Source organism: Oreochromis aureus, linkage group 12, assembly GCF_013358895.1.
Source record: "Oreochromis aureus strain Israel breed Guangdong linkage group 12, ZZ_aureus, whole genome shotgun sequence".
Taxonomy (NCBI): domain Eukaryota; kingdom Metazoa; phylum Chordata; class Actinopteri; order Cichliformes; family Cichlidae; genus Oreochromis; species Oreochromis aureus.
The window spans coordinates 37,172,813-37,198,483 of NC_052953.1; the positions used below are offsets into that span (position 1 = coordinate 37,172,813).

Genomic DNA, 25,671 nt, shown 5'->3' on the forward strand with positions numbered 1-25,671 from the left:
CACAGCCGCAGCGTCACGTCACGTGACTTGTTACGTACAGCACAAGTGCCAAGGCGCACATGTGTATTTGTTTTTGCAGCCGTGCAGCCCGGGTAATGAAGGAAATTAGTTTGCCGACTAGAGAACAATCAGAGCGTGAGCGAAGGTTACCGAAGAAAAAACAGATGATGGTTCCAATGCCGGAGAGCTTGTCGAACAGAAGGGCCACAGAAGTTCCGTAGTGTGAAGTTATTTCGGCTATTTCAAGTCTGACAAAAAACAGAGTAGCACGCACTGTAAATTGTGCCGAAAGCAAGTCTGGAAATACAATAAAGCGGTGCATGCTCAATCTCTGACTGAAAGCGCTAATTCGTCATTCGGCTTTTGTCAAACTAAAGTAACTGTTAAAACTGTTTGAAAAGCTAAGCTATACAACAAGGAGAGATTGAGAATTTCCTTTTAGTTCTCAGTTTATTTGATATTGACTAAAGTTAGTCAATTTTGTCTGTTCTTCTGTAAAACGACCTAAGATTTATTTTTAGAATTAATATTTCTTTTCTAAGTGGAATTGACAATTTAGTCTGTTTTGTTTGTTCTATTTTGAAACTTAAACGCTTTAGCGGCTGCCTTTTGTGTAGTTTGCAATATTTGCCTTTATTTATCTGAAACTGAAGTCTCATGTTCCTTAAGTACATCTGCCCTGTTGAACTTATTATGGGAAATAAAAATTTTAATTAAAACAAGCTGCTAATTATTTCACATTTTACTTGTGAGCAACGGCACATTTAAATCTTACAAATATAGTTATTTGGCTTATATCGTGATATATATCGTTATCGCCTGAAATGAAAAAAACATATCGTGATATGAAAAAATCTTATATCGCCCAGCTCTAACTGTACTATGCAACTTATGCAGGAAACCGTTCCTCACTTCAGACTCTAACACGGCAAAGCTCTTCTACCACCTACGCAAGAGTCAAGTGAAAGAGTTTGGAGAGAGTTTAGGGATAAGAAGTAAAAAAGAGGCAACAGGTGCTCCAAATGAACCTTAGACTTAAACGTTAAAACAGGCTTTTCCCAGCAGCACGCCGTGTAATAAATACTCACAAAGAAAATGGCGGCCGTTACAACTTATGTCTAAAAATTAGGGGTGCAACGATACACAAAATTCACGGTTCGGTTCGGTTCGATACTTTGGTGTCACGGTTCAATGTTTTTTCGATACAAAGAAATGTTCATGCCTTTTTAATTTGTCATTTATTAAAATTATAAATATATATTTTAACTCAAAAGTACAGTTTTTAAATTTAATGTTGCTGAAACAACAAAATAAAAAAATAAATCTATCTGATCGAGAAATCACTCATCTTTGGAAAAGAGAGTTTATTACAGAGAAATGGCTCTTTCCAAAATAAAACCTATACTATACCCTTCTTCTGGGGTATATTCTCAGCAGCATATTAAACATATCAGGTCCCCATAAGGAGAATCATGTGCTGACGGCTGTCTAAATGACTCGGGTAAAGTTTGTAGCATGCATGCTTGTTGTTTTTGTCTGCTTCCACTTGTCTTTGCACCAGGATGATGTCAGCGTAAATGTGCAGTCATATTCGTTGTGTTCCCACTAGTGCTGTCAGCGTTACTCTCGTTAAAATGACATTAATGCCATAACGCGGCAAATCTCCGTTAACGAGTTACCGCGGATCGCCCCGTGCGTGGGGCTGGACGGTGTCAACACGTTAACACGTTAACAGCGCTAACACACTAGTTCCCACCAGTTGAGCATTGCGTGGCACATCCGACATACTGTTTTACTTTTGTCCATGACGCACTTACCATCAGTAGACTTGTAGTCAAGACCGCCTAATCCGAGACCAAGGCAAGACCAAGACCAGAGGGTATTGAGACCAAGACAAGACCAAGACCAGAGGGTATCGAGACCAAGACAAGACCAAGACCAAGACCAAGTTGAGACGAGACCAAGACCGAGACCGAGTCGAGACAAGACCAAGACCAACACCAAGACCGAGACAAAAAAAGTCTTTAAACTGCAGCCAGATGCTGCTTCGTTTACGGGTCTCAGGCATATTTATGTGTTTTTGCTTTCGCACAGCCCTCCTCACCGCTGTCTACTGTCTCACTCACTTACTGAGAGGACAGACGGATGCTCCACTTGACTGTCGCGTCTCTCACCCTCTCTGTTTTTCACATAATGATATTATCCTATATCCTCGCATGTGATTGGCCACAATACGGAGGGATTGGAGCATAACTGAGCCACTGTGTGAGAGCTGAGCAGCGAAAGGAAATTAAGTGAGGGTAGAAATGACAGAAAGATTATTATGCTCTGTTTTGAGTTTTGTTCAAAAAAAGAATGACTTCATATATATATATATATATATATATATATATATATATATATATATATATATATATATATACATATATATTTCAACATTTATTTATCTAAAACAAAAGTTTACTCTAAATTGATGTTTAACAGTAAAAAACAGTTTTTATGTTTTCTCCCTAAAGTGTATGTAAACATCTGGTTTCAGCTGTGAATATAGTGCTGTGTATTGAAATTCCTCTTGTTTTGCATAGATATACTGAACAACATCCAAAGCATAATATATAAAATAACATCTACCTGAGTTTTTTCTTTGAAAGAAGCTCCTTATGTCCATTGTTGTGTTCATCAGTACACAATTGAAACCGATTTAGAGAGTTTGTTTAGCCGTGGAGGGTAAGAACTGAAAATATGAAATGTAAGCTAAGACTCTCTAAAAACTCAGCATTGTCGTTCGCTTTTTATTTATCCATTTGTTGAGTCACTCAAGAGCAAGTAACATAACCAAGTGATCAGTTTATATCAATCTTTTGTGATACACCGTCATATTTACATTATTAGTTCAGTACGAATGATTTGTTTTGGTACCTGGTCAAACTTAAGCTCTCCTCTGCAGCAAACTCGCAGGCAGCAGCTTCTCCCAACTCGCTCACATGGGTGCTGTGCTCAGTCGCCTAGTGCCTGAGCTCGGATCATACCAAAATTAGGGTGAATTTACGACGGTGCGCTCTGTGCTTCGTGTGTTGTCAGTCAGGCATCTAACTAACAAATTACACTCCAAAAGACCCCATGCTTCTGAAAAAATGACCTTGTTAAGCCCAGTATGCCCCCCCCCCCCCCGCTCCGCTGATGGTTGACTCCAAATCTCCCGAACACTATGTCGATTTGAGAACGCAAGACCGAAACAGCGAGACCAAGACCGAGACCAAGACAAAAGTCCGTCGAGACCAAGACAAGACCAAGACAAAAGTCCGTCGAGACCAAGACGAGACCAAGACCACGTAAAAGTGGTCTCGAGACCAAGACCGGTCTCGAGACATCCAACTCTAACCATCAGGGTCATGCTTCACATGAAAACCAAGATAGTTCCAAACGCCAGATCTGAATGAGGGTGGGGGAGGTTCAATTGCCATGTTGCAACGAGCTTAGCTTCTGTCTTGCTAGCTTGTGCTGCGCTCAGTGGATCTGCACTCGACAGTGCAGCCTAGGCGGAGTAGTCGAACGCAGATCCACTGAGTGCTCAACACAGACAGCGTCGTCAGAAGAAAAGTTGATAAAATAAATTAAAATTTTTTATATTGTTAGATACATATGCGTACCGAACCGAAAGCACTGTATCGAACGGTTCAATATCGATACGAGTATTGTTGCACCCCTACTAAAAATGTAGTTTCATGCATCGGTCAAAACACTCAACTCCAGGTACACGACGCCCAGCTGAAAACACGTCACCCAAGTCGAGTTGCCCGAGATTCACAGAATTTACAGAAAATGTAAAATGTTTGTGATGTGTGATATATATATCGTTGTTGGGACGATAAATGTCGCATATCGGGATATGAGATTTTGGTCATATCGCACAGCCCTATTATAGGACCTTACCCACAAATAAAAACTGTGAGTAGGATGCTTATTCACCAATGACACCATCAGACAGATGGAAATGGGGTATCAGAAATCTTTGCTTATTTGTTTACTTCCACAAACATGTTTGATACATTGTTCACTTACAACAGGTAACTACTCAGATCTAGTAGAGTGAGTACTGTTTGTAAACTGTCTTACACCATGGGGTGGCTGTAGGTCAGATACTAACCGGAAGGTTGGTGGTTTGATCCCAGTCTCCTCCAGACTGCATGGCAAATATCCTTGGGCAAGATACTAACCCTGTGTTGCTCTCCAATGTATCCATCGGAGTATAAATGTGTGTAAATGTTAGACAGAAAGCACTTAGAAACAGCACAGAAAAAAGGGCATGGGTGAATAAGACAAGTTGTGTAAAGCCCTTTGAGTGCTCAGAGAAGAAAAGCGCTATATAAGAACTAGTCCTTTTACTATTTATCCTAGTTAGACTAAAAACTTAGTAAGAGACAGTTTACATACAGGACATTTGAGGTGTGTGTAGACCTTGACCGCACTAGAGTTGTGGTAACCTGAGGTACGGTTAACACAACTCGGTAACTACGGTTACAGTTAAACTATACTGCATGTCAGGACAAAAACCAAATCGTGGAGTGGAAGGAACATTTTGGTGGCGTTATAGATTCCTCTTCTTCTTCTTTTAACTGGTCCCTTTAGGGGTCTGAAAAGCTTAGAAAGAGAGTGACAGGACTTTTTAAAATTTCTTGAAGAGAAAAGTCATCTAAGAGGTTTCTTCAACTTTCTTTCCAAGATCCTCGGACTACCATGACCTCAATGACTGAAAACCTACAGACATATGTTCCTTTATACAGCATTTTCTACTCTTACTTAATACTCAAAGCGCGCATTTAACCACGATTTCATAAAGTGCTCTATTCAATGTACTGTAAGCACTAAACACATCAACGACTAATTGACATCAAGAAAACTAACATGAATGTGTTGGGAATTTAGGAAGGACATTATGAGTAAGCTTAAGAGACCCCGTGACACATAGAGAACATTCAAACTCCACACAAAATTGGACTTGACCATTGGATGCACAAAGATCTAATAGGACACTTTTGTAGAAAGAATTTTAATTCTCAAGAGTTGGTTTAAAAAGCAGAAAACCCCCCCACCAGGCATTCTTTCTTGACCTGTCTAACGCATTTCAAAGGTGATGCATGGATGAAGTGGGTATAGGTATAGAGAGACCGGAGCTCAAGGCAACAGATCACTTTTCAGCACAACAATGACTCAACGAAAACACCCAAGACAATAGTGGACTGAATCCAGACTTAAGCTTCTAGGAAGGTCTAAAGATTTTAGATTTGGCTAATTAACAAAATATACAAAATACTGCACACACTGTGGGACTGATATCAGTACTGTTAAATTAGAATTTTTTCGAAATAATTTGACATTATGGATTAAGTAAAGTAGACTGATGGAAGGCAAATCCCAAGATTTGAAGTATAACCTGCCATGTAAACGTGTTTCGTTAAGAAAGAGGTTTAAAAACTGCATTTCAACCCAAGATTAGCTTTTATCAGATGAATGTTCCAACCACTTTTATCTTATCCAGTAATTCTTTTTCGCTTAATTTCATCTATAGATGTAATCAAAATGTATCTCTGGTGCTCTTCACGGAACCCTCTGCTACAAGCAAAGCCTACTGGTTTTGGGTAACTGGTTTTCAGTGAAGAGTATAGAATGACTTCTGCCAGCAGGCACAGTCTACTAAAGTATATTTAAAAGAAAAACAAAAACATATAAAACATAAATTGCTTTTTTGCAGTTTCGATGGCCTAGTTGGTGATTTAAGCAGGTTTCATCTCAGCTAGACACATGTTATAAAAGACAAAAAAACCCTTCCACATTAAGCTAATGCCATCTAGTCCTGCTGGAGCAGGTATTTTAGGTCCAGTGAAATTTCTGACACCTTTATAAAAATATTTGCATGATATTTTAACTGACGTATGAGGATCAGGGGGAAAAAAGTATTAGACAAACCTAAATGGGCAGAGGAGTTTAAGAAAATCTGCTATCTACTATCAGAATCAATGTGGTGCTTTTATGGCACTTTTGGCTGCACAGGAAATACAGAGAGATTGATTCATTGTACAAAAGAAGACGTGATCACAAAGGTGTCACTTTTAATACTGTTTGAGCAAGAGGCAGGATAAACCAAAGCATTTAACCCCACACTCCACAGGCCCCTCTTCTATGGAACCATCTCCTAGTTTGGAGGAGACAGACACTATCTCTACTTTCAGATTAGGCTTAAAACTTGACTTTTTGCTAAAGCCTATAGTTATGGGTTGATCAGGTGACCCTGAATTCTCTCTTAGTTAGTTAGCGCAAAAAGTTACTGGGCACATCTCATGATGCATTATTTCTTTTTCACTCACTATGTGTTCAACCAGTGGTGGCAGATGGCCGCCCCTCCCTGAGCCTGGTTCTACCCGGGGTTTCATCCTGTTAAAAGGAAGTTTGTCATTCCTGTTGCCACATGCTTGTTCAAAGGGGAATGGTAAATGGACTGATTCTTAAATAGGGATGCAGCTAAAGATTATTTGGTTGTTGACTAATCTGTTGACTGACTTTTATTCGATTAGTCAAGGACTATTTCAGTAACTCTTATCTCTGCTTCCTGAGAGCAAACCTCGTGCTCACGTCTGCCCACCTGTGAATATCACCCTGTTGTCTCATCCCACAGCAAATTAAAACAGGAAACACATGAATTTCAAAATAATCAAATGTATTTTTAACATAACTCAATAAGCCCGTCACACTAAAAATGAAATAAATAAAAATATCAACTAATACAAATCAAAGTGCTAGTAGTATTTAAACAAAAGATAATGTGCAAATAAGAAACTGAAATGGGTTCTATCCATCAGTTCAAATAAAGCTTTAAATTGAATCAAAAAGACTTTATTTTCCAGTCCAAAAAAACAAGCTAACAGATGATTCAGCTCATGAATTCACGATAGCGGGGGACATACCCTGGACTGAGGCGTGCTCTTATCTTTGAGGTGATGCTCTCTGTCATGACTTCAGCACTTTGAGAGGTGCTCGAGCCTCTACAGGACAGATTCATCTAAATGCCTGTGCTTACTACTAGTAAAACAGAACAAACAGAATTAGACAAAAACTAATTACACTGATGGCTGTATGTTATAGTTTCTCAGGTGGAGTAGTGTTCAGTGCCAATTAAACAGTTTAACTGATTATTATGATATAGTCCAACCCACAGATTAACTACCCAATGTTAGGTGGAAAAGGATTACTGTAATATTACCTGTAGTGTACTGCAGTTACAAAAAACATTTATTGTTATTATTATTATATCATGCATCGATTAATTGTTATAGTCAACATTATCAATTAAACAGAACTTTTCTCCCAGAGCACTCAAAGCACTTATACAACATGCCTCATTCACACAGGCACTTTTTTCTATGCGTAAGTGCTTTCTATCTAACATTCAAACACACTCATACTCTGATGGATGCATCAGTGACCAACTTGGGGTTAGTATCTTGCCCAAGAGGATTTGGCATGCAGACTGGAGCTGCCGGGGATCGAACCACCAACCTTCTGACCAGTACTGTAAGGAGCTTGGAAAGAAAAGCTGGTGAACAGTTAAGGCTTCTATTTTGACAAACTTATTTTCTACAGAGCAAAACATGGATGTGCCATGGACTCCTCGGTGTCATCCATTTTAGGACAGAAAGGCTCTTGGCTCTTTTAAAGGGACAGCACCTAGCCACTGGTACAGATATGTTGTCAAAATCAAAACGTAAAAAATCAAAAAGTATAATCCTTCACTGTTCACATCAACAGTGGATAGAAACATTAAGTTCACCAGAGAAGACACAAAGGACAACAGTTTGCTGTTCGTGGACTGTGCTGTGAACATTGGGGAGAATGGAAACCTCAAGACTGAAGTTTACCTGAAGCCCACACACACAGCCCTCCTCTTTGACTCCCACCACCCTCTGGAACACAAAGTGGGATTAATCAGGACCCTACAAAGGAACAACACTGTCATCCCTTATGTAACAGGTTTATCAGAGAAGCTCAGGAGAATTTTCTACAAACATGACATCCTGGTCACCCAGCCACACCCTCAGACAAACACTGGTTCATCCCAAGGACAAATCTCCCAAACATAAGCTAATACAGACAGTGTATGCTGTGCATGCAACAAGTAGTACTCAGACCTTAGAGAAACCAAACAGCCACTGCATGAACTCATGGCACAACATAAGGCACGACGCCTTAATGTCCACTCACATCTACATCATCAGGTGATCTCAATGGGTTACATGATAGAGTGAGGGAAGGTCTCACAATGGTAACCCACGGCCTTTTTTCACACTTCGGCTCATGTGATTGCCACATGATCAATAGTGGGCCCTCTTAGGGACAACTCCCACTGGGGTTTAAATACCTGACATTCTGCAATTGTTTGATCTTAGAACTAAAGACGTTTCTCGGAGGAGAGGTGAAACGTCTTCAAGAAATTTAAAGAAGTCCAGTCACTTTTATGTCCAAGGTCCTTAGACTACAATGCGGTGGATGACTGAAAACCTACACTGACGTCTTCTTCCGATCAGTAGATGACCTGCTCTACCTCCTTTCATATGAGACTGTCAGTTTTGGCCGGCGGTCATAGGTTCTGTCCAATAATATGACACGAGACCGGAGTAAAAGACATCCATGGATTGGCACTTTATTAATGAAGGAACATGATAAGCGCACACGCACTCAGTACAACTAAACAAAATGGCTTCCTTTTATACTCTATCTTTCCAGGTGAGCATCCGGAATAGTCCAAGTATGGGGTTAACTAATCAAAATGAAAACATAACCCTCCACACAAACAAACATACAATAACATTAAAGCACATCACAAACATATACATATTTCCAACACGTACTATAAACAAACCAATAACATAAGCTTCACCCATTACTATCTAAATTAAAACCCTCTTTAACCATACTCCCTAACCTGGCACACTGGTCTGTTCCAGGAGCTCTTAAGCAGGGGATTGAGCTGCTTTCACCCTTTTGCTCCACATCCTGCAAGAAGCAACCAGGATAGGTGAGTACCTTTAGAAGTTCTCATTTCACATATATTTAGGTTCTTGATAAATGATTAACTGTAAGCAGCTCTAACTTTGGTTCTTCTCTGACACAGGTAGGATGGCCAGTCCCACTGTCTTCATTTAACCCATTTGGAACAAGCTCGATATTTGTCAGAAAAACAGATATTTGGATATTTTTAGGTTAATTGTTCTTTTAACAAGTAATTCCTCCAACCATAACCTCGATTTGAAACAGAAACTTAGACATCACCATAAATGAATATATTTAGATATCCGATATGATCTGACTCCATCAGGCTTTCACACCCCCGGGTGGAGGAAAGTTCAGTGCTGCACTCTGTGTGTGAAAACAGTAGGGCTGTTCGATATAACGATATATATCAGATGACGATATAAAAACGTCTATCGTTTCATCTTACGCTATCGTTTGTTTCGTGGTGTCGCAAAATAAACTGTTTACGGCAATATTTTTCATCGTTTTGATGGTCACTGTAGTGGCTATATTGATTTCTTAAAGTTCTCTCTTTCTCTTATATTTAATATAACCACACTAGGGACGGACAAGCGCCTGTTTTTATGCGTTGTCGTTAGCAACAACGACGGTAACACCATCGCGTGTCCGCTTGTTTATGTCCCACATAAACCTTTCACAATAAAGCTCAAGATCCTGTTGGGACTTTTCAAAATAAACTGAATCACGTGAAAGATGCAGAGTATTTACGAATGAGAAGCAAAAAAGAGCCGTCAGGTGCTAAAAAATAAACCTTAGACTAAAACGTTAGAACAGGCTTTGCCCCGCAGCACGCCGTGTAATAAATACTCACAAAGAAAACGGCGGCTGTTACAACTTATGTCTAAAAATGTATCGTTTCATGCATCTGTTAAAATACTCGACTCCACATGACGCGCAGCTAGAAACACTTCCCGCAAGTCAAGCTGCCCTAGATTCACAGAATTTACAGAAAATGTTACATTTTTGTGATTGATATCGTTATCGGGACGATAGAATTCTTATATCGGGATATGAGATTTTGGTCATATCGCACAGCCCTAGAAAACAGGTTAGTTTTCAGTATTTGAGGATAGGTCTATATATAGTGTTGATTAGGTATGAGTATTTTATATGTATTACATAGCACACACTGCAGATCTGTTAATATTCCTATACCACACTGTCAGGCTTTGTGGATGTGTCTATGTAAGGAACAACCTCATCTGTAAACATGTAAATTACACACATTTGGTGGAGGAGATTCAAACCTCGTCAGTAACTTCGTCCACGTGTGGAGCAGAACAAACAGAAGCTCAAACTGCATCTAAATCCCCTCAAGTCGAGTCGAACTTTGTAACCCAAGGATTTCCAGATCATGTCTCGCGTCTCCGGTGCAAGCCCTCGGTGGTCCAGCTTCTTAGACATTACAAATAACTGTCATTGAACATTCCTCTACAGATTCGCTCTGTTATCAGTCAGGAGCTTCATTCTTCATCCCTCCATCTCTAAAATCGTTCTCTCTCACATCCTCTCCTTTCTCCTGTGCAGATGGTTTATCCCTTTCCTGCTGTGTTTCTGTTTTTGTGTTCTCTCTTCATTTAAAATCTTTTTCTAGTCTCCAGCTATTCGTGGTCTTTATAGATACCATGCAAGTCCACTTTTGTTTACTAGCTCTAGGTCAGACACACTGCTAGCTGCTGGTACTACAGACTAACACCACATTACAGCAGAGCCCTGGATTTCATTACTGTCACATGTATTTATGCCCCTGTGCATCTACACAAAGGAATAGTTTTCATTCCATTAGGAATATTGGGAAGTTACATAATTTTGGTGATTATGCTTCAAGATATAATATAAATGAAGGGCTTTAACAGAAATATTGCATTAACTGTAAAAGAATTACACCATTTTATGCATAGCTCGAAAGTAATCAAGTCAAATCCAAAATGATTAACACATGGACTTAAATTCCTTAAATTCATGGTAGACAACCTTTTTAAAATAATATTTTGTTGCCAAATAGCATTACTACTAACATTACATTACTACAATGTTGAATTTAGAAAAAAGCTAATTTCACAACAGCAATTCCAGCTGTCTAAAAAAAACAAACTAATAATCATAATAAAAGGTAATGTGTATTTTTTATGTCGAATAAGTCAGAGCTATCATAAACTAGTCACCGACTTCCAGGTGAAATTTTGTGCCATGTGTACTTTTCCCTGTTCTTGTGGCTGTCCTCCTTCTTCTTCAGCATATAAGGATACACTGAACACTCATAGATATGTGCGACTGCTGTCAGTTACAGAAGGATTGCAGCTTGGGTACATGCCTATGGTGCCTCGGCTACATTTAAAGAGAAAGAAAGCAGAAAACTACCGACTGATCAGTTCTGTGACCAGCCGAGGCCTGTTTCCCTTCAGACCAATCAGTGACATGGCTAAATTTTGTTGGTGTCTTCCAGCAACACCAAAACACCATGTGAGACAAATATAGTGGATGATTGCAACAATGTTTCCTTGGTTAAGAAAACCCCTTCAAAACACCTGTCCAAGTCAACACTCTGAAGGAGGTGGGAGTATCATTATCAAGAGAGGAATTTAAAAATGTAAATACATAAGTGTCATAACACAGTGTAACGTGTGTGTTGTACTCCAAGTTGTTTGAGTGCTCGAGTTGAAAAGCGCTGCAAGAACCAGCACATTTATGACGGGAAGGCTTCGGATGGATGGAACCAAGATTAGTTGACGTGAATGACGCTAAGAAAAAAGGACAGAAATAACTTTACAGCTTATAATCCAAAGCAAACCCCATTATCTGTCAAACATGATGGATGCGTTGGTATGACATGGGCATATGGCCGCCAGTGGAACTGGGTTACAGGCGTGTATACATGATATAAAGAGTAGAGTACGGTCCTTGCCCCTCCCTGAACCTGGTTCTGCCCCAGTTTATCCTTCACTGTCAAGTACTTACTCAGAAGAGCTTGTCTGAGTGCAAGTGCACTTCAGGGAACTGCTGTTGTGATTTGGTGATGTCAAATGCAAACGACCCAAAGCATACTGCAAGAGCAACTCCAGAGTTTGACTCTCCACAAAAACATATCAACAAGAAGCTGAGATATCTGTCCCTGCTCCTCCAGCTCTCTGTTGACTCCTCCAACACAGAATGATTTCATCACCATTATGTCACACACATGCATATCAGAATAACCTGAATACTGCAGTCAAGCATCACAATATTCCTGTTGCCATAAATCTTAATATGAGAAAAGTTCATATGAAATCTATGTTTCATTGGGTGGTGCTGAAGTAGCTCCACGATGACAACAACATGTTACAGCCTCCGTTCTCAGGCTGAAATCAAACATGTTGTAATATTTCTAAAATATTACAGCAGCTGTTGAATATGATCACAATGATCATCGTGATCAGTCCACGCCAACATGGCTTACAGAAGCTGCATAGGCCTGCTCACAATTCATACAGTTGTTTATCTCGAAACAACCTGTTCGCCAGCACGGGCACACGCACAGTACACGTTCCTGCTCAGCAACACCCAGCTACTCTCACGCTGCGGTATTATCCTAATGCCTGATGGGAACATATGCAGACCGAAGCAGGCGGAGGTAGAATTAGTCCAAACATCATCTGTGGGCAATGCAGCAGCGGGGCAGGCTGAACACAGCCACACTTACCGGCCCCCTCCTCTTCAGAGATATGTTCTTCCACAGCAGAAGATGGAGTTGGTGCAGGAATCCCATTTTCCTTTCCACTTTTACTTCACTGTGTCCTAAATGTAACAAATTAGCATAGCGGCGGTGACGTCACGCTGAATTTAGAAAACAGGGGGATTTCTATCCCGTTTCTGGGCATCCTGGATCCGATTCAGCCAATAAAAAATATAATTATTATTATTTTAGCGCAGGCGGAAGGAAAAATGAGCATTTATCCGAGCGCGGCGGCAAAATGCGTGACGGGACTGTGTGTCATCCTCTGTAAACACTTCACAGTCTTGCTTTATCATGTAACTGCTGGAGTTGGAACAGGAAAGCAGTTTGGGAGCAGCCTGACAAGCTCCAAACCACAGACTTCCGATAGACCTTTCAAAACAAAAGCCTCTCGACTCAGATTTGGACGGTGGAGTATTAGAGCCACAGTGCGAAAAGAAAGACTGTTGATCGTTTCGAAAATAAAGCAGTCTAAAATCTATTTGGATTAAAAAGTCTAAATGTGAAGATTACACTCGTTGTTTCCCTCTACAGAAAACCTTGGTGCTGTGATACAGCATACATCATCTTTACTAGACGAACCTTTCATCGGTCCTCTGACATTTCATTTTGTACAGATCAGCTCTCCCCAGTAAGTTTGATTTTTCTTCTTATATTTACCGACACACTGAAGTATGACGTCACAAACTCTGAGGGTATACCAACCGTGGCAGCTGGACTTTTTTCTTGAAGTACAAAATTAATCTCAAAATTTCTACTTTATTCTCAAAATGATGACTTTTTGTTAACGTGGCCCTTATACTTCGTAGATTTAGGAAGGGAAATAATGTACAAACTGTTTGTTTGTTAGCAGTCTATTCTCCACAGTTTTTGAAGATATTGTTTCAGCTGATTCAGTTTTGGTGATTGTCAAAGTCACACCAAGTGTGAAAATCAGGTTTTTATGGATTGTCTTCAAACTTCCCAACAGTAAACTCGGCCTTAGCCAACAGGAATACAGAGGCTGGCCAAGTATTCATTTAATCCTTGTTAGCACCCAAAGCCAAAGTTGACCTTGAAAACAACATCATATCCAGTAATATGGGCAGGGAATGGTGAGAGCTATACAACACGCTTTTTATTTTTTCAACACAACACTGTAGGGCAGTGGTCCCCAAACTACCTCCACATTTGACCCGGCCCCCTGAACAATATTAGAGATGCATTATTTTTTTCCCTCGCATTATTATTTTTTCAGTCTGGCCACGCGATCAACAATAATGCACCCATAGAACACTGGGGTGTAGTGGGCCTGCCCGACTGAATCCCTGGAAATGTTTCCTCATGTCAATAAAGCTCATTTGATTTGAATTGTGAACCACGCTAAAAAAAAAAAATTTGCCACTACGACCTCACTTTGCCCAGAACATGAACGTGAAAAAATAGAAGAGAATACAATCTGCGCCGACATTATGAATGCTGTCACAAAGACAAGTATGATAGCTTGTGAGGCCAAATGCGAACAGACAAAATCTCAAAGCTAAAAAGTGGACTGTTAGCTCAGCAGGCTAAACTCAGCTGAACCAGTCATCAGTTCGGGCCAGCTTTCGTGTTGCTCAACTGATAGCAAGCTGCGGTAAACTTTTCAGTGAAGGAGAGTTTGTCAAGAAATGTTTGAATGTTGTCGTGGAGGAGGTGTGTCCCGATAAGAAAGATGTCTTTAATGCTTTGAGTCTGTCGGCGAGCACAATCACCAGACGCGTGGAAGAAATAGGGGGTAATGTATATGCCCAGCTGCAGCAGAAGACGAAAGAATTTGACTTTTTTTCATCAGCACTGGATGACAGCACAGACGTGCAGGACACAGCGCAGCTTCTTATTTTTATTCGTGGAGTTAGCGCAAACTTTGAGATGTGCGAGGAGCTGGCAGCCCTCCAAAGACTGAAAGGCACTACGACGGGGAGGATATTTTCGACAAAGTATGTCAAACAATGGAAGAGTTGGATCTGGACTGGGCAAAGCTCACGACTGATGGGGCTCCTTGTATGGTGGGCGCATCTCGGGGCCTAATAGGACGCATGAACCGCGAGATGGAAGAACGGGGTCTCACCGCCCCGCTACAAGTCCACTGCATAACACTGTATTCACCAGCAAGCGCTTTGCTGCAAAGTGTTGAAGTGGGATTCTGTCATGAAGGTTGTGGTATCATGCATAAACTTCATCAGAGCAAATGGACCTAAACACAGGCAGGTCCAACAATTCCTGTCTGAACTGGAGTCTGCGTACGGAGATGTGCTGTACTACACAGAGGTCCGATGGTTGAGCCGCAGCAGAGTTTTGAGGCGTTTTTACGAGCTGCTACCCGAAATTAACGCATTTCTTCATTCAAAAGGCAAAACGGTCCCAGAGCTGATCGACCCAGAATGGAAGTGACACCTCGCATTTTTAACAGACGTGACAGAAATGCTGAACGGCCTTAACTTGCAGCTACAAGGCCAGGGGAAACTCATTTGCGACATGTATTCCCACATAAAAGCATTTGAGTTGAAACTAGCGCTGCTTTTGGAACAAGTGAAAAAGCACAACTTCAGCCATCTCCCTGCTACCCAAAACCTTTCTGCAGAGAACCCAGCAGTCCCGTTCCCAGCTGAAAAGTGTGTGGAAGCACTGGAAATGCCGAAGGCAGAGTTTGGTGTGCGATTCCGTCAATTACATGTTCATGCAAAAGAAATCTGTCTTTTCCAAAACCCCTTTGTTGCCGACATCGATGAAGCCCAGCCAGTTTGAGCTGGCTGAGTTACAGAACTGTGATGTTCTGAAAGACGCATTCAAGCCCAACAGTCTCGTTGACTTCTCTGCCGCCCTCCCAAATGACACGTGCCTAACATAAAAAAAAAACACACAATGAAGATGTCCACACTTTTGGCAGCACGTATATCTGCGAGCAAACCTTTTCACGCATGAAACTCCTGAAAACTCTGATGAGGTCAAGATTGCCAGATGAACATCTGCATCAGTATTTGAGACTGGCTGTGACTAGAATGGACATTCAACTTCTCACCGGCCAGATGCAGGCCCACAGTTCACACTGATGAACATACAGTACATAGGTAAGCTCACTTTTGTGACTTGAATTGAGTCATTCTGAGTATAAACAAATATAATCATGAGAAAATCTACTGGGATAAAATCCATCTCTACAACCATACTGGTATTGAAATGTATTGTGCTGTGTAGGTGCTGTATCACTTAGTTGGGTTTCTCAGCCTGCTTGCTTTGTGGTTTTCAGAGGGAAGTTGATGAGAGAGAGCAAACAGTGGTGTCTACTAGGCTAGCCTACTGGAACCTACAAAACTGGATTATAAGGAAAGAACACAAGAACTTTGAGAGACTGCTCATATGAGTCATTTAAGAGATTCTGCTCTGACAACTGAAGCTTAACTTTTACCTAAGATTGTGCACAGGACAACAGAAACTTTATTTCTGTGAAGAACCCAGAGAGGGTTATTTGATTATTTATTGATTTCATAAATAGTGTTATTAAGTATTTCCTGAGTTAATTTTTTCTGTGAAGAACCCAGAGAGGGTTATTTGATTTCGGAAAGGGTGTTATGGCCCTGGCCATAATCTGTTTTGGTGGCTGTGTTTTCTTTGTCTGTGTCTTTAAATCTTTGCAGGCCCTGATTGGATGAGCTGACGGCTGCTGATTGGTCCGCGGATCATGTGGCCGCATTCAAAATCCATCACCAGCAGTTGTCCCGGGCAGTGTTGCCAACTTAGCGACTTTGTCGCTATATTTAGCGAGTTTTCAGACCCCCTAGCGACTTTTTTTCTTAAAAAGTCGCTAAAAAGACGTGAAAGCACGTATCCTTTTACTCTCAACAAGCAGCGGGTGCTGTAACACAGTCAGTTCTTCTTTTACTCTTTTACTCTTATGCTGTTTTGTGGATCACAAGGTTTAAAACTACTTATATAACACACACACACAAAGTAACTCCACCAGAGTGCCTATTTCGGGTCACTTTTGCGGTCCAAGCCCGGGTAAAGGAGCAGGGTTGGAATTGTGACATTAAAAAAACAATAATTGCTAAAAGAAATTTAATTTGTAGTTCTAAATAAACTCTAAATGCATTTAGGACGTTTTTTACTCACTTTATGTCTCTTCCACGATGTTATTTCTCTCTCCAACAACATAGGTTACAATTATATTAGCATGACCAATTATGCAAATTAGGTGATGACGTCATTTAGCGACTTCTAGCGACTTTTAGGACAACCAATAGCGATTTTCCTTACTGAGGAGTTGGCAACACTGGTCCCGGGGCAGCCACTGACAGCAGCAGCAGTATGGCAGACCTGATCCTGGCCTCCAAAACCCATGACATTTGTGCCTGTGACTTTTGCGACTTTCTCAGTTCTGTATATAGTGTGTACATTAGTTTTCATTGTAAATAGCACATTGTCAATAGCACTGGAACAGAAGGGGTGAGCTGCCTTATTGTTTTTCCTTGCACTGTTTTCTCCTGTTTATCACAGTTAGGGAGTTAGGTGTAGTGCTTGTCTTTTGTTTGGTTTTTGATTTCGCATAGGGTTTTAGATAGCACCTCCTCCTGACTTAGCTTGTTTTGTTTGTTATTTTGGCCTTTGTTCACCCCGGAGCTTCTTTTTTCCAGTGTAGCAAAATAAACCACCATTCACTAAGAAATTGGTTTTCCCTCTGTGTATGGTTTTGGGGACCAGGGCGGGGCCATCTTTTCAAACTTATGTTGCGTTCCTGTACCCCTAGACTGGGGCGTAACAAAGGGTTATTAATATTTGGTTATGTGTGGCTTTCTGGAAAACAATAAATGTTTACATTTCGGCAAACCTGCGATTGTCACACTTTTTCTGTTACAAACTGACCCTGGCCCCCTATCAGAGAAGGGAAAAGTTATGTGGCCCTCACTGGAAAAAGTTTGGGGACCCCTGCTGTAGGGTGTCAGGCTGACAGCATGTTATAATTTATACACAATAAAGCATTAAAGTTTTTATATAACCCTTACACTTTGGGCTCTTGTTTTTGCTGTAATCAGACAAAATAATGTAGATGGTCAGATTTATGTGTGAAGTAATGCTACAGGGCTACTATGTGAAAAACAGTCAGAACAATCTAAATAAATAAACATGTTTGACACTTTTTTTATGTTGTTATTTGACACAATTTTCTTTCACAGTTATTTTGTATTATTTTTCATTTATGTGGATATAGTACATGTGTAATATTCATTTCATTGTTTAGTATGTTCTTTTACATGCTTATTATTAAATATTAAGTAAACATGTGAAATTGTTACATATTTAAACAATTATAACCTGTTACTGTAATGTACGTAACAAAGTCATAATAAAGTTATGTGCTATTTCAAATCCCAATTTATCATTCCCTACATTCTCCTGTATGTTCGCAATACAAACAATGACAGTAAGACTGACACGGTATTATTATCACTTTCACTTTCAGATCAGTTTATTGACCTTGTGGGAGAGGTCAGAGGTCAAATGTGACATGGTTCTTTCTACACACTTGTAACATATCTGTTTCTAAGTAAAAAGACTTTTTGTCAATTTTCAATTAATAAATCATTAAGTTGGCCCTGAAGACCTCGGTGGATATAAGCCAAATGTTAGCGGATGGTTGACATCACCCATCTCTAGCTGTCCTCAAAGTTTTATCAGAATTCATTCAAAACGTTTTGAGCTATTGTGTGCTGACATAATGATGACGCAAACACACAGAAACAGGACCAAAAATATGACGTTCATCTTGGTGGAGGTAATAATCATAATCATAATCATAATAATGAGAAGAACATAATACAGCAGTTAAGTTTTAGCTAGTTTCTATGCAAAAATCTCTGTTCCAGTTCCTCAAATGTGCACACGTTACTGGTTTTTGTCATTACTTTACATTTTTATTCCAAACTCAGATTTATGGAAAAATTATTTATTACATTTAAATGAAAACTGAAATCAATTTTACAAAGTGATGTCTCTCTCTCTCTCTCTCTCTCTCTCTCTCTCACACACACACACACACACACAATCACAACTAATGGCAGACATGACAGCTCACTCTGCCAGAAGACTTAATCAGAGAGAAACTGTTGCTCAGTTTCTGCACACTTCTTTCTCACTGTTTGTCCAAAGCTGTGTGTTTGTAGCACCCAAAAGACTTGTAACACATCTTTATTTTTATTGATTGATTCATTTTTAAATCCAGAAATAACATTCAAATAAAAATTTAAACGCCTCTTTATTCCATGAATTAAGCTAATGGCAAAATCTTTTTGAAAAGACTAAAAACTTTCCCAGATGTCTTAATGTTTCTAAAAGAAACAAAAGTCTAAATGTTTTCTTTTCAAGAGGTTGGAAAACTGTTCAGAAGCCAAAATCTCTGTATGCGTATGTTGTCATGACTGTGAGCCCAGTGCAGTATCAAGACATTATTACAAAGTCTTTAACAGAACAATGACCAAAATGACATTTGCATTTCAATACAAACCAAAAACATAAAATGTCAGGCACCTGAAAGCTGAAAACACAGTCAGGACTCAAATGCAGACACAATGAACAGCTGATTCCTCTGAATGAGGATTTTATTAAACACAGGAGACTTGGTTTACAGGGAATTGTAGGGAGTGAGCATCACAGGGGAGGAGTTCACTGAAAAAGAGCAGAGGCAGATTACTCCACTTAATTTGAACAGTTAGGTTGGGAGGACATTCTCTGAGGACTGAGTGCTGTAGAATTTCTTACTTGGGAAAGTGGAGAGCAGTGATTGTGGGGCAGGCAGCCAGGTGAGTGTGTGAGGGAGCTGAGATGTAGTGATGGGACGCGCTGTGCCGAGGCTGCAGCGCGTGTGTCAAGAAATCCCGGAAGTGTTTCATCTTTAAAGGCCAATGACATCTGAAGCCTCAGAATTTCAGACAGTGTTTCAAGTGAGTGCTAATTTATGAATATATATAAAGCACAATGGATTCCTGCAAAAATATGTGTGTTAGTCTTCATGTTCGAGTTTCACCTGTGACATAGGGGAAGGGTTTCCCCCTGTGTGGCAACACTTTCAGCTCATCCCTCTCAAAAATGTGTTCGCATAATGTTCCTGTAAATCTCTGATTGTTGATCAATGGTCATAACAATTTGCATATTATTGGCGACTGTCAAGCCTCTGAGTCGCCGAGCAGCTGAATAGGGGAATAATGTTGACGCGCCAGCTGTTCAAAACGTAAGTCAAAGTTCCAGGTTAAAAACTCCTTTATTTGTTATCGGGGTGGCTGTAGCTCAGGTGGCAGAGCAGGTCAGCCACTAATCAGAAAGTCGGTGGTTCGATCCCAGGCTGGGCAAGATACTAACCCCATGTTTGCCTACTGGTGGTAGTCAGAGGGCCCGGTGGCGCCAGTGTCCGGCAGCCTCGCCTCTGTCAGTGCGCCCCAGGGCAGCTGTGGCTACAATGTAGCTTGTCATTGCCAGTGTGTGAATGACAGAATGTAGTGTAAAGCGCTTTGGGGTCCTTAGGCACTGAGTAAAGCGCTATACAAATACAGGCCATTTACCATTTTTTTTAATCAAATCCATAGAATGTTTTTGATCACTGTTTCACTAATCACTAATCCTTCCCCATTTCTGGCGCTGCTGAAGTTGTGGCAAGTATTCTTTAGTCCATCTTTTCCAAAAAAGGTCAGATATATATTGAACTTGTCTCCATCATTTACGTGCATAGAGATCATCCCTCCGGAACAGGCCAGGTGGTAAACATGAGTTGGACTTGAGAAGAAGGAGATGGTTTGGTGTTAAGGCTTCCAAATAATTTGGGTCGGTGGATTCCAGCGTAATGGGACTACTGTTGAGGATTGACTCCACTTCACAAAGAGCAATTTGGAGCCCTTCTTCGTCCAAATGTTGTGTTTGGAGAGTGGAATTAAGGACCTTTCTGACAGAATGAATCAACCACTCCCATGCTCCGCCATGATGCGATCCAGTTGGAGGATTAAAGATCCATTTCACTCCCTTCAAAGACAGAGCATCAGAGATCTTTTCCTGATTCCATAGCTCGTCTCAGCTCGCGCTGTGCACTCACAAAGTTAGTCCCATTGTCTGAGCGCAGTTCTTGTACCTGACCTCGTCTTGCGATGAAACGTCGTAAGGCGTTAATGAAAGAGTCAGTGTCAAGAGATGAGGCAACCTCAATATGTACTGCTCTAATTGCCAAACAAGTAAAAATAACACCATACCGCTTCACAAGACTTCTCCCACGCTTCACTTCAAATGAACCAAAATAGTCCACTCCAACAAAGCTAAATGGGGGTTTCTCAGGGGTCACTCTGCTTTCAGGCAACTCAGCCATCTGCTGCTGGCCTGCAGCTCCATGAAACTAAGAAATTTCTTCGGCATATCTTTTCCTCTGAGAGAACTTAATTATTTGCATCTCAGCATCCTCAATCTCTCCCAATGAAAGAAAGCCATGCCAGAACTCAACCTTATGTTGAGCATCTTTAGACTGAATTGTATCAGATGCAGACTGGAAATGTATCTTCCTGCGATGCAATAGCAATGTCTTGAACCTCAAAATCCAACCCATCACCCTGATGAGACGAGTCCAGGATGAGGCACGATGGATTAAAAGGGTCAGAGGATGATCATCATCGTGTGCTTGTGAGCGACTGTTGTGCAGCAACAGGTAGGTAACAGCCCCATAGCCCTTCTCACTCGCATCTGCAAAGTGGTGCAACTGAGCAGTGGTCGTCTCTCCAAAATCAGGAGGTTTTAAACATCGTCCGATGCTGATGTTGTTCAACAGATGCAATTCTTCTACCCAGCTTTTCCACTCTTGAGCAACTGCTGATGGTATGGCATCATCCCATCCTATCCCCCTCTGGCACAGATCTTGAAGGATCCTCTTGGCTGTGAAGATAACAGGAGCAAGTGTAACACACGATACTTTACCACTACTGAATGTAGAGAAAATTAGGATCTTGAGCTAGGTTCTCCAGGAATCGACTAAGGAGCGAATGACACACAGCTAAAAGAACAGTCAACATTTATTCAAAACAAAACCAAAAACAGTCATTCAACAGTTCACAACAGTTCCAATAGTCCATATTTGTCAGTCCGTGTATTCAGTTTTAGAGTTCAGAGTTCAGTGTTCAGAGTTCTTTTCAGTCTTTTCAGTTCAGGTGTGTGAGTGTGTGTATATAGTGTTAATGTTAGTAGTACTACCCGGGTAGTGTATTGTTCTGAGATCTCATAAGCTTATCTGTCAAGAAGTAATGCAGTTGTCACTTCTAAGTAGGCTGGAAACCTTTCCTGCATCGCAGCTGGGGATCCGGAATCCTGGCTCGCAACTTTAGACTCCAACAAAAAAACCAACCGGAAATGAACAAAAACCACAAAAACAGAGGTACATCGGCATCAACAAAAAGTGTCCACGTTTCCCAACAAGCGGAAGAGTAAAATCCAATTTGTGTCTTTTTCTTGAACAAGGATTAAAGAAAAACTCGGTGAGTAGCTCTGACCAGCATACGTAGCCTTAGCGCTATTCTCCTTCTCTGCATCAACTCAAGTTCACAAGCACTAAACAATCTCGTAGTGCCACCTACTAATATTCTTTGGGAACAGCAGTTCATCTTCATGAGGCAAATTTTAGGTGGGTTACATCCCTCCCCCCCTAAATGGGCATGCATCCCTGCATGACAGCAGTCACTTTAAATGGTTTTTACTCTACCAACACATGGGGAAGGGTTTGAGTCAAGGGGATGTGAAAAAACCTGATCAAGACTGTTTAAAAGAGAATGCCTCACTAATGTTAAGGGATTTCCCAAGGTGTTGTAGGTTAGTCTGCTAGGTTCAGTCCTGTTCCTAGTTGACCGCCTGATTTCTCTTGTTTCTGGAGGTTTTTCAACTTTAGCAACTTCTGCCTCCAATCCATCTCCATCACTCTCCTCTTTTCCATCCAACAACCCGGTTGTTTCAGTTTGGTACTGCTCCTGTGTTACGTCAATAACCTCTCTCAGAGGTTCAACATCATTTTCTGGTTCTATATATGAGCACATGAATCGTGAACAGATGAATATCCCTCATTAACAATAACACCTGTTTCTTTCATTGAAGGGTCATTTCCAATGTCATTTCCACTAGAACCTTGAAGTGAACCATCACTCTCATCCAGCTCCACGGGTGCAGAGTGAAACTCCTCTACTGCAGGGTTTAGGTCAGACTCGTCTCGGTCCTCACTTTGTTCTGACACGGACTCAGTTGCTTTGGGGATTTCACTGACAGTAGTGAAAGCCGGGTAATTGACTTCTTCGTAAACTACTGGAAAGTCATAAGCCACAATGTCATTATCACCCAGATAATGATAGTCTCCTTCAACTTCAGAAAATGGATTCTCTTTGGAGATGTCGCCTTTGGGTGTCTCTTTCTCTGGACTTCCATGACTGGGTTCGATTGGCACTGAGCATGACAGAAACCCACATGGTAACAGTAAGTCTCTATGCAGTGTCCTCCCAGGCCCATCTGACATGAGTGGAGCAACAACATATACAGGAGAGTCATTGATCTGTTTTACAACTTTGTAGACCGTCTGACTCCATCTGTCAGCTAATTTGTGTTTCCCTCGTATTCCAACATTCTTGACAAGAACACGATCTCCAACCTCCAAGGTGGATTCTCTCACTTTTAGATCGTATCTTGACTTATTGCGTAGGGCAGTTTTCTCACTATGTTCCACAGCAAGTTTGTAACTTTCCTGTAGGCTTTCCCTGAGCTTCTTCACATATTCACTGTGAGTTACACTGTCCTGCCTACTCACATTAAGTCCAAAAGCCACATCAATTGGAAGATTTGGCTGTCTCCCAAACATGAGCTGATAGGGTGAATACCCAGTTGTGTCATTTTTTGTGCAATTGTAGGCGTGAGCCAATGGCTGCACATGATCATGCCATTTTAGTTTGTCGTCTTCTTGGAGTGTTCCAAGCATCCCTAGCAGTGTACGGTTAAACCGTTCTACTGGATTACCACGGGGATGATAGGGGGTTGTTCTTGTTTTCTTTATGCCTAACATTTGGCATAAGTTTTTGATGACTGCCGATTCAAAATTACGGCCCTGATCACTATGCAACCTCTCTGGTATGCCATAGTGAATGATGAATTTGTCCCACAGGGCCTTGGCAACGGTCTTTTCCTTCTGGTCTGCAGTTGGCACTGCAACAGCAAACTTCGTAAAGTGATCCGTTATCACCAGAATATTCTTTGTTCCTCGGCTATCAGGTTCGAGAGACAAATAGTCCATGCACACCAACTCAAGTGGTCGACTGGTTTTAATATTTACCAGCGGAGCAGATTTCTCAGCTCTAGCCTTGCGGCAAATGCACCTTTCACATGTTCTGATTTTCATTTCAACATCTAGGAACATTCGGGGCCAAAAGAAACGTGTTCTCACAAGGTCAACAGTTCTTTCAAATTCCATGTGACCTACTGCATCATGAAGACTTTCAAGAGCTACTTCTCTGCACTCCTTCGGAAGCACTAGTTGAAAAAGAGTCTGGCCCTGGCTCACTCGCTTCCGGTACAAGACATTATCTATTAGAGACAACTGATCCTGTACTCTTAACATTAGTTGGACTTCCCTTTCCTCCTTTTGCCTAAGACGATAGGAAAGGCGTTTTCCTGTATGGACAAGGTCTATGACTCTGCTTATTATAGGGTCACGCCTTTGTTCTGCAGCCCAATCTTGTTGGGAGAGTTGAGGAAGAGTGCTAGTACCAGTCAGCATGTCGGCTTGAACAAACTCGTCAGGTATCGCACTTGCATCCACTGCCAAACACTCCACCGCAGCTGGTAAGTAGTGGCAGTAGTGGCAAGTAGTGTCAGGAGATATGCGTACTTGGTGCTTCTCGCATACAGCTTTTAGAGCATCCTTTGGAAATGTTGCACTGTTTCCCTCTTCTGTAAACTTTGCAATGAATTGCTTTACTCTCTCATCCTCAGCAGTTGTACTGTCATCAGTTTCAACAGAAACATGTGGCCGTCTTGATAATCCATCCGCATCCTGATTTCTTTTACCAGCTCTGTACTGTATGTTGAAATTGAAATTTGACAAAGCAGCAAGCCATCGATGTCCAGTTGCATCAAGTTTAGCAGATGTTAACACGTAGGTCAGTGGGTTATTGTCAGTCATGACAGTGAAGTCAGCTCCATACAAATAATCAGCAAACTTGTCTGTAATTGCCCACTTCAACGCAAGAAATTCAAGTTTGTGAGTGGGGTACCTTCTTTCACAGTTAGACAGCCCTCTGCTAGCATAGGCGATGACTCTTAACTGACCATCTTCTTCCTGGTATAGGGCTGCACCAAGTCCATGTGAACTAGCATCGGTGTGTAAAACATAGGCTTTTCTGGGGTCAGCAAACCCAAGCACTGGTGCAGATGTCAACTTCTCAATGCGGGTCTTGAAAGCTTCCTCACATGAGGGAGTCCATTTCTCATTAAAAGGACGGTTCAGGTCGCTGTTTGATGATGATTTGTGGTGTTTCAGCTTCCTGGCAGGGACATAACCAGCTGTCAAATCATTCAAAGGCCTAGCAATTTTAGAATAGTCTTTGACAAACCTGCGATAATAGCCAGTGAAACCTAAAAATGACTTCAGTTCTGACAGGTTTGTGGGTCTGGGCCATGTGGTGAGTGCAGAGATTTTATCAGGATCGGTCTCCACTCCCTGTTCTGAGACAATGTGTCCTAAATATCTCACTGACTTTTGGAAAAAGTGACATTTCTCAGGTGAAAGTTTGAGACCAAATTCTTTCAGTCTGTTCAGAACTCGCAGGAGCCTTTCTTCATGTTCCTCCAAAGTATTGGAG

The 25,671-nt window shown here is 41.1% G+C and overlaps 1 protein-coding gene across 1 annotated transcript in view; it reads right to left on the reverse strand.

Moving 5' to 3' along the window:
• abca2 (ATP-binding cassette, sub-family A (ABC1), member 2) overlaps positions 1-13,095 on the reverse strand; it is a 167,218-nt gene extending 154,123 nt beyond the window's left edge. Inside the window, exon 1 of the mRNA XM_039620969.1 lies at positions 12,767-13,095. Coding sequence (XP_039476903.1) covers positions 12,767-12,832 — 66 coding nt within the window. The 5' untranslated portion in view covers positions 12,833-13,095. The remainder of the gene's footprint in view (positions 1-12,766) is intronic.
• Positions 13,096-25,671: the final 12,576 nt, after the last annotated feature.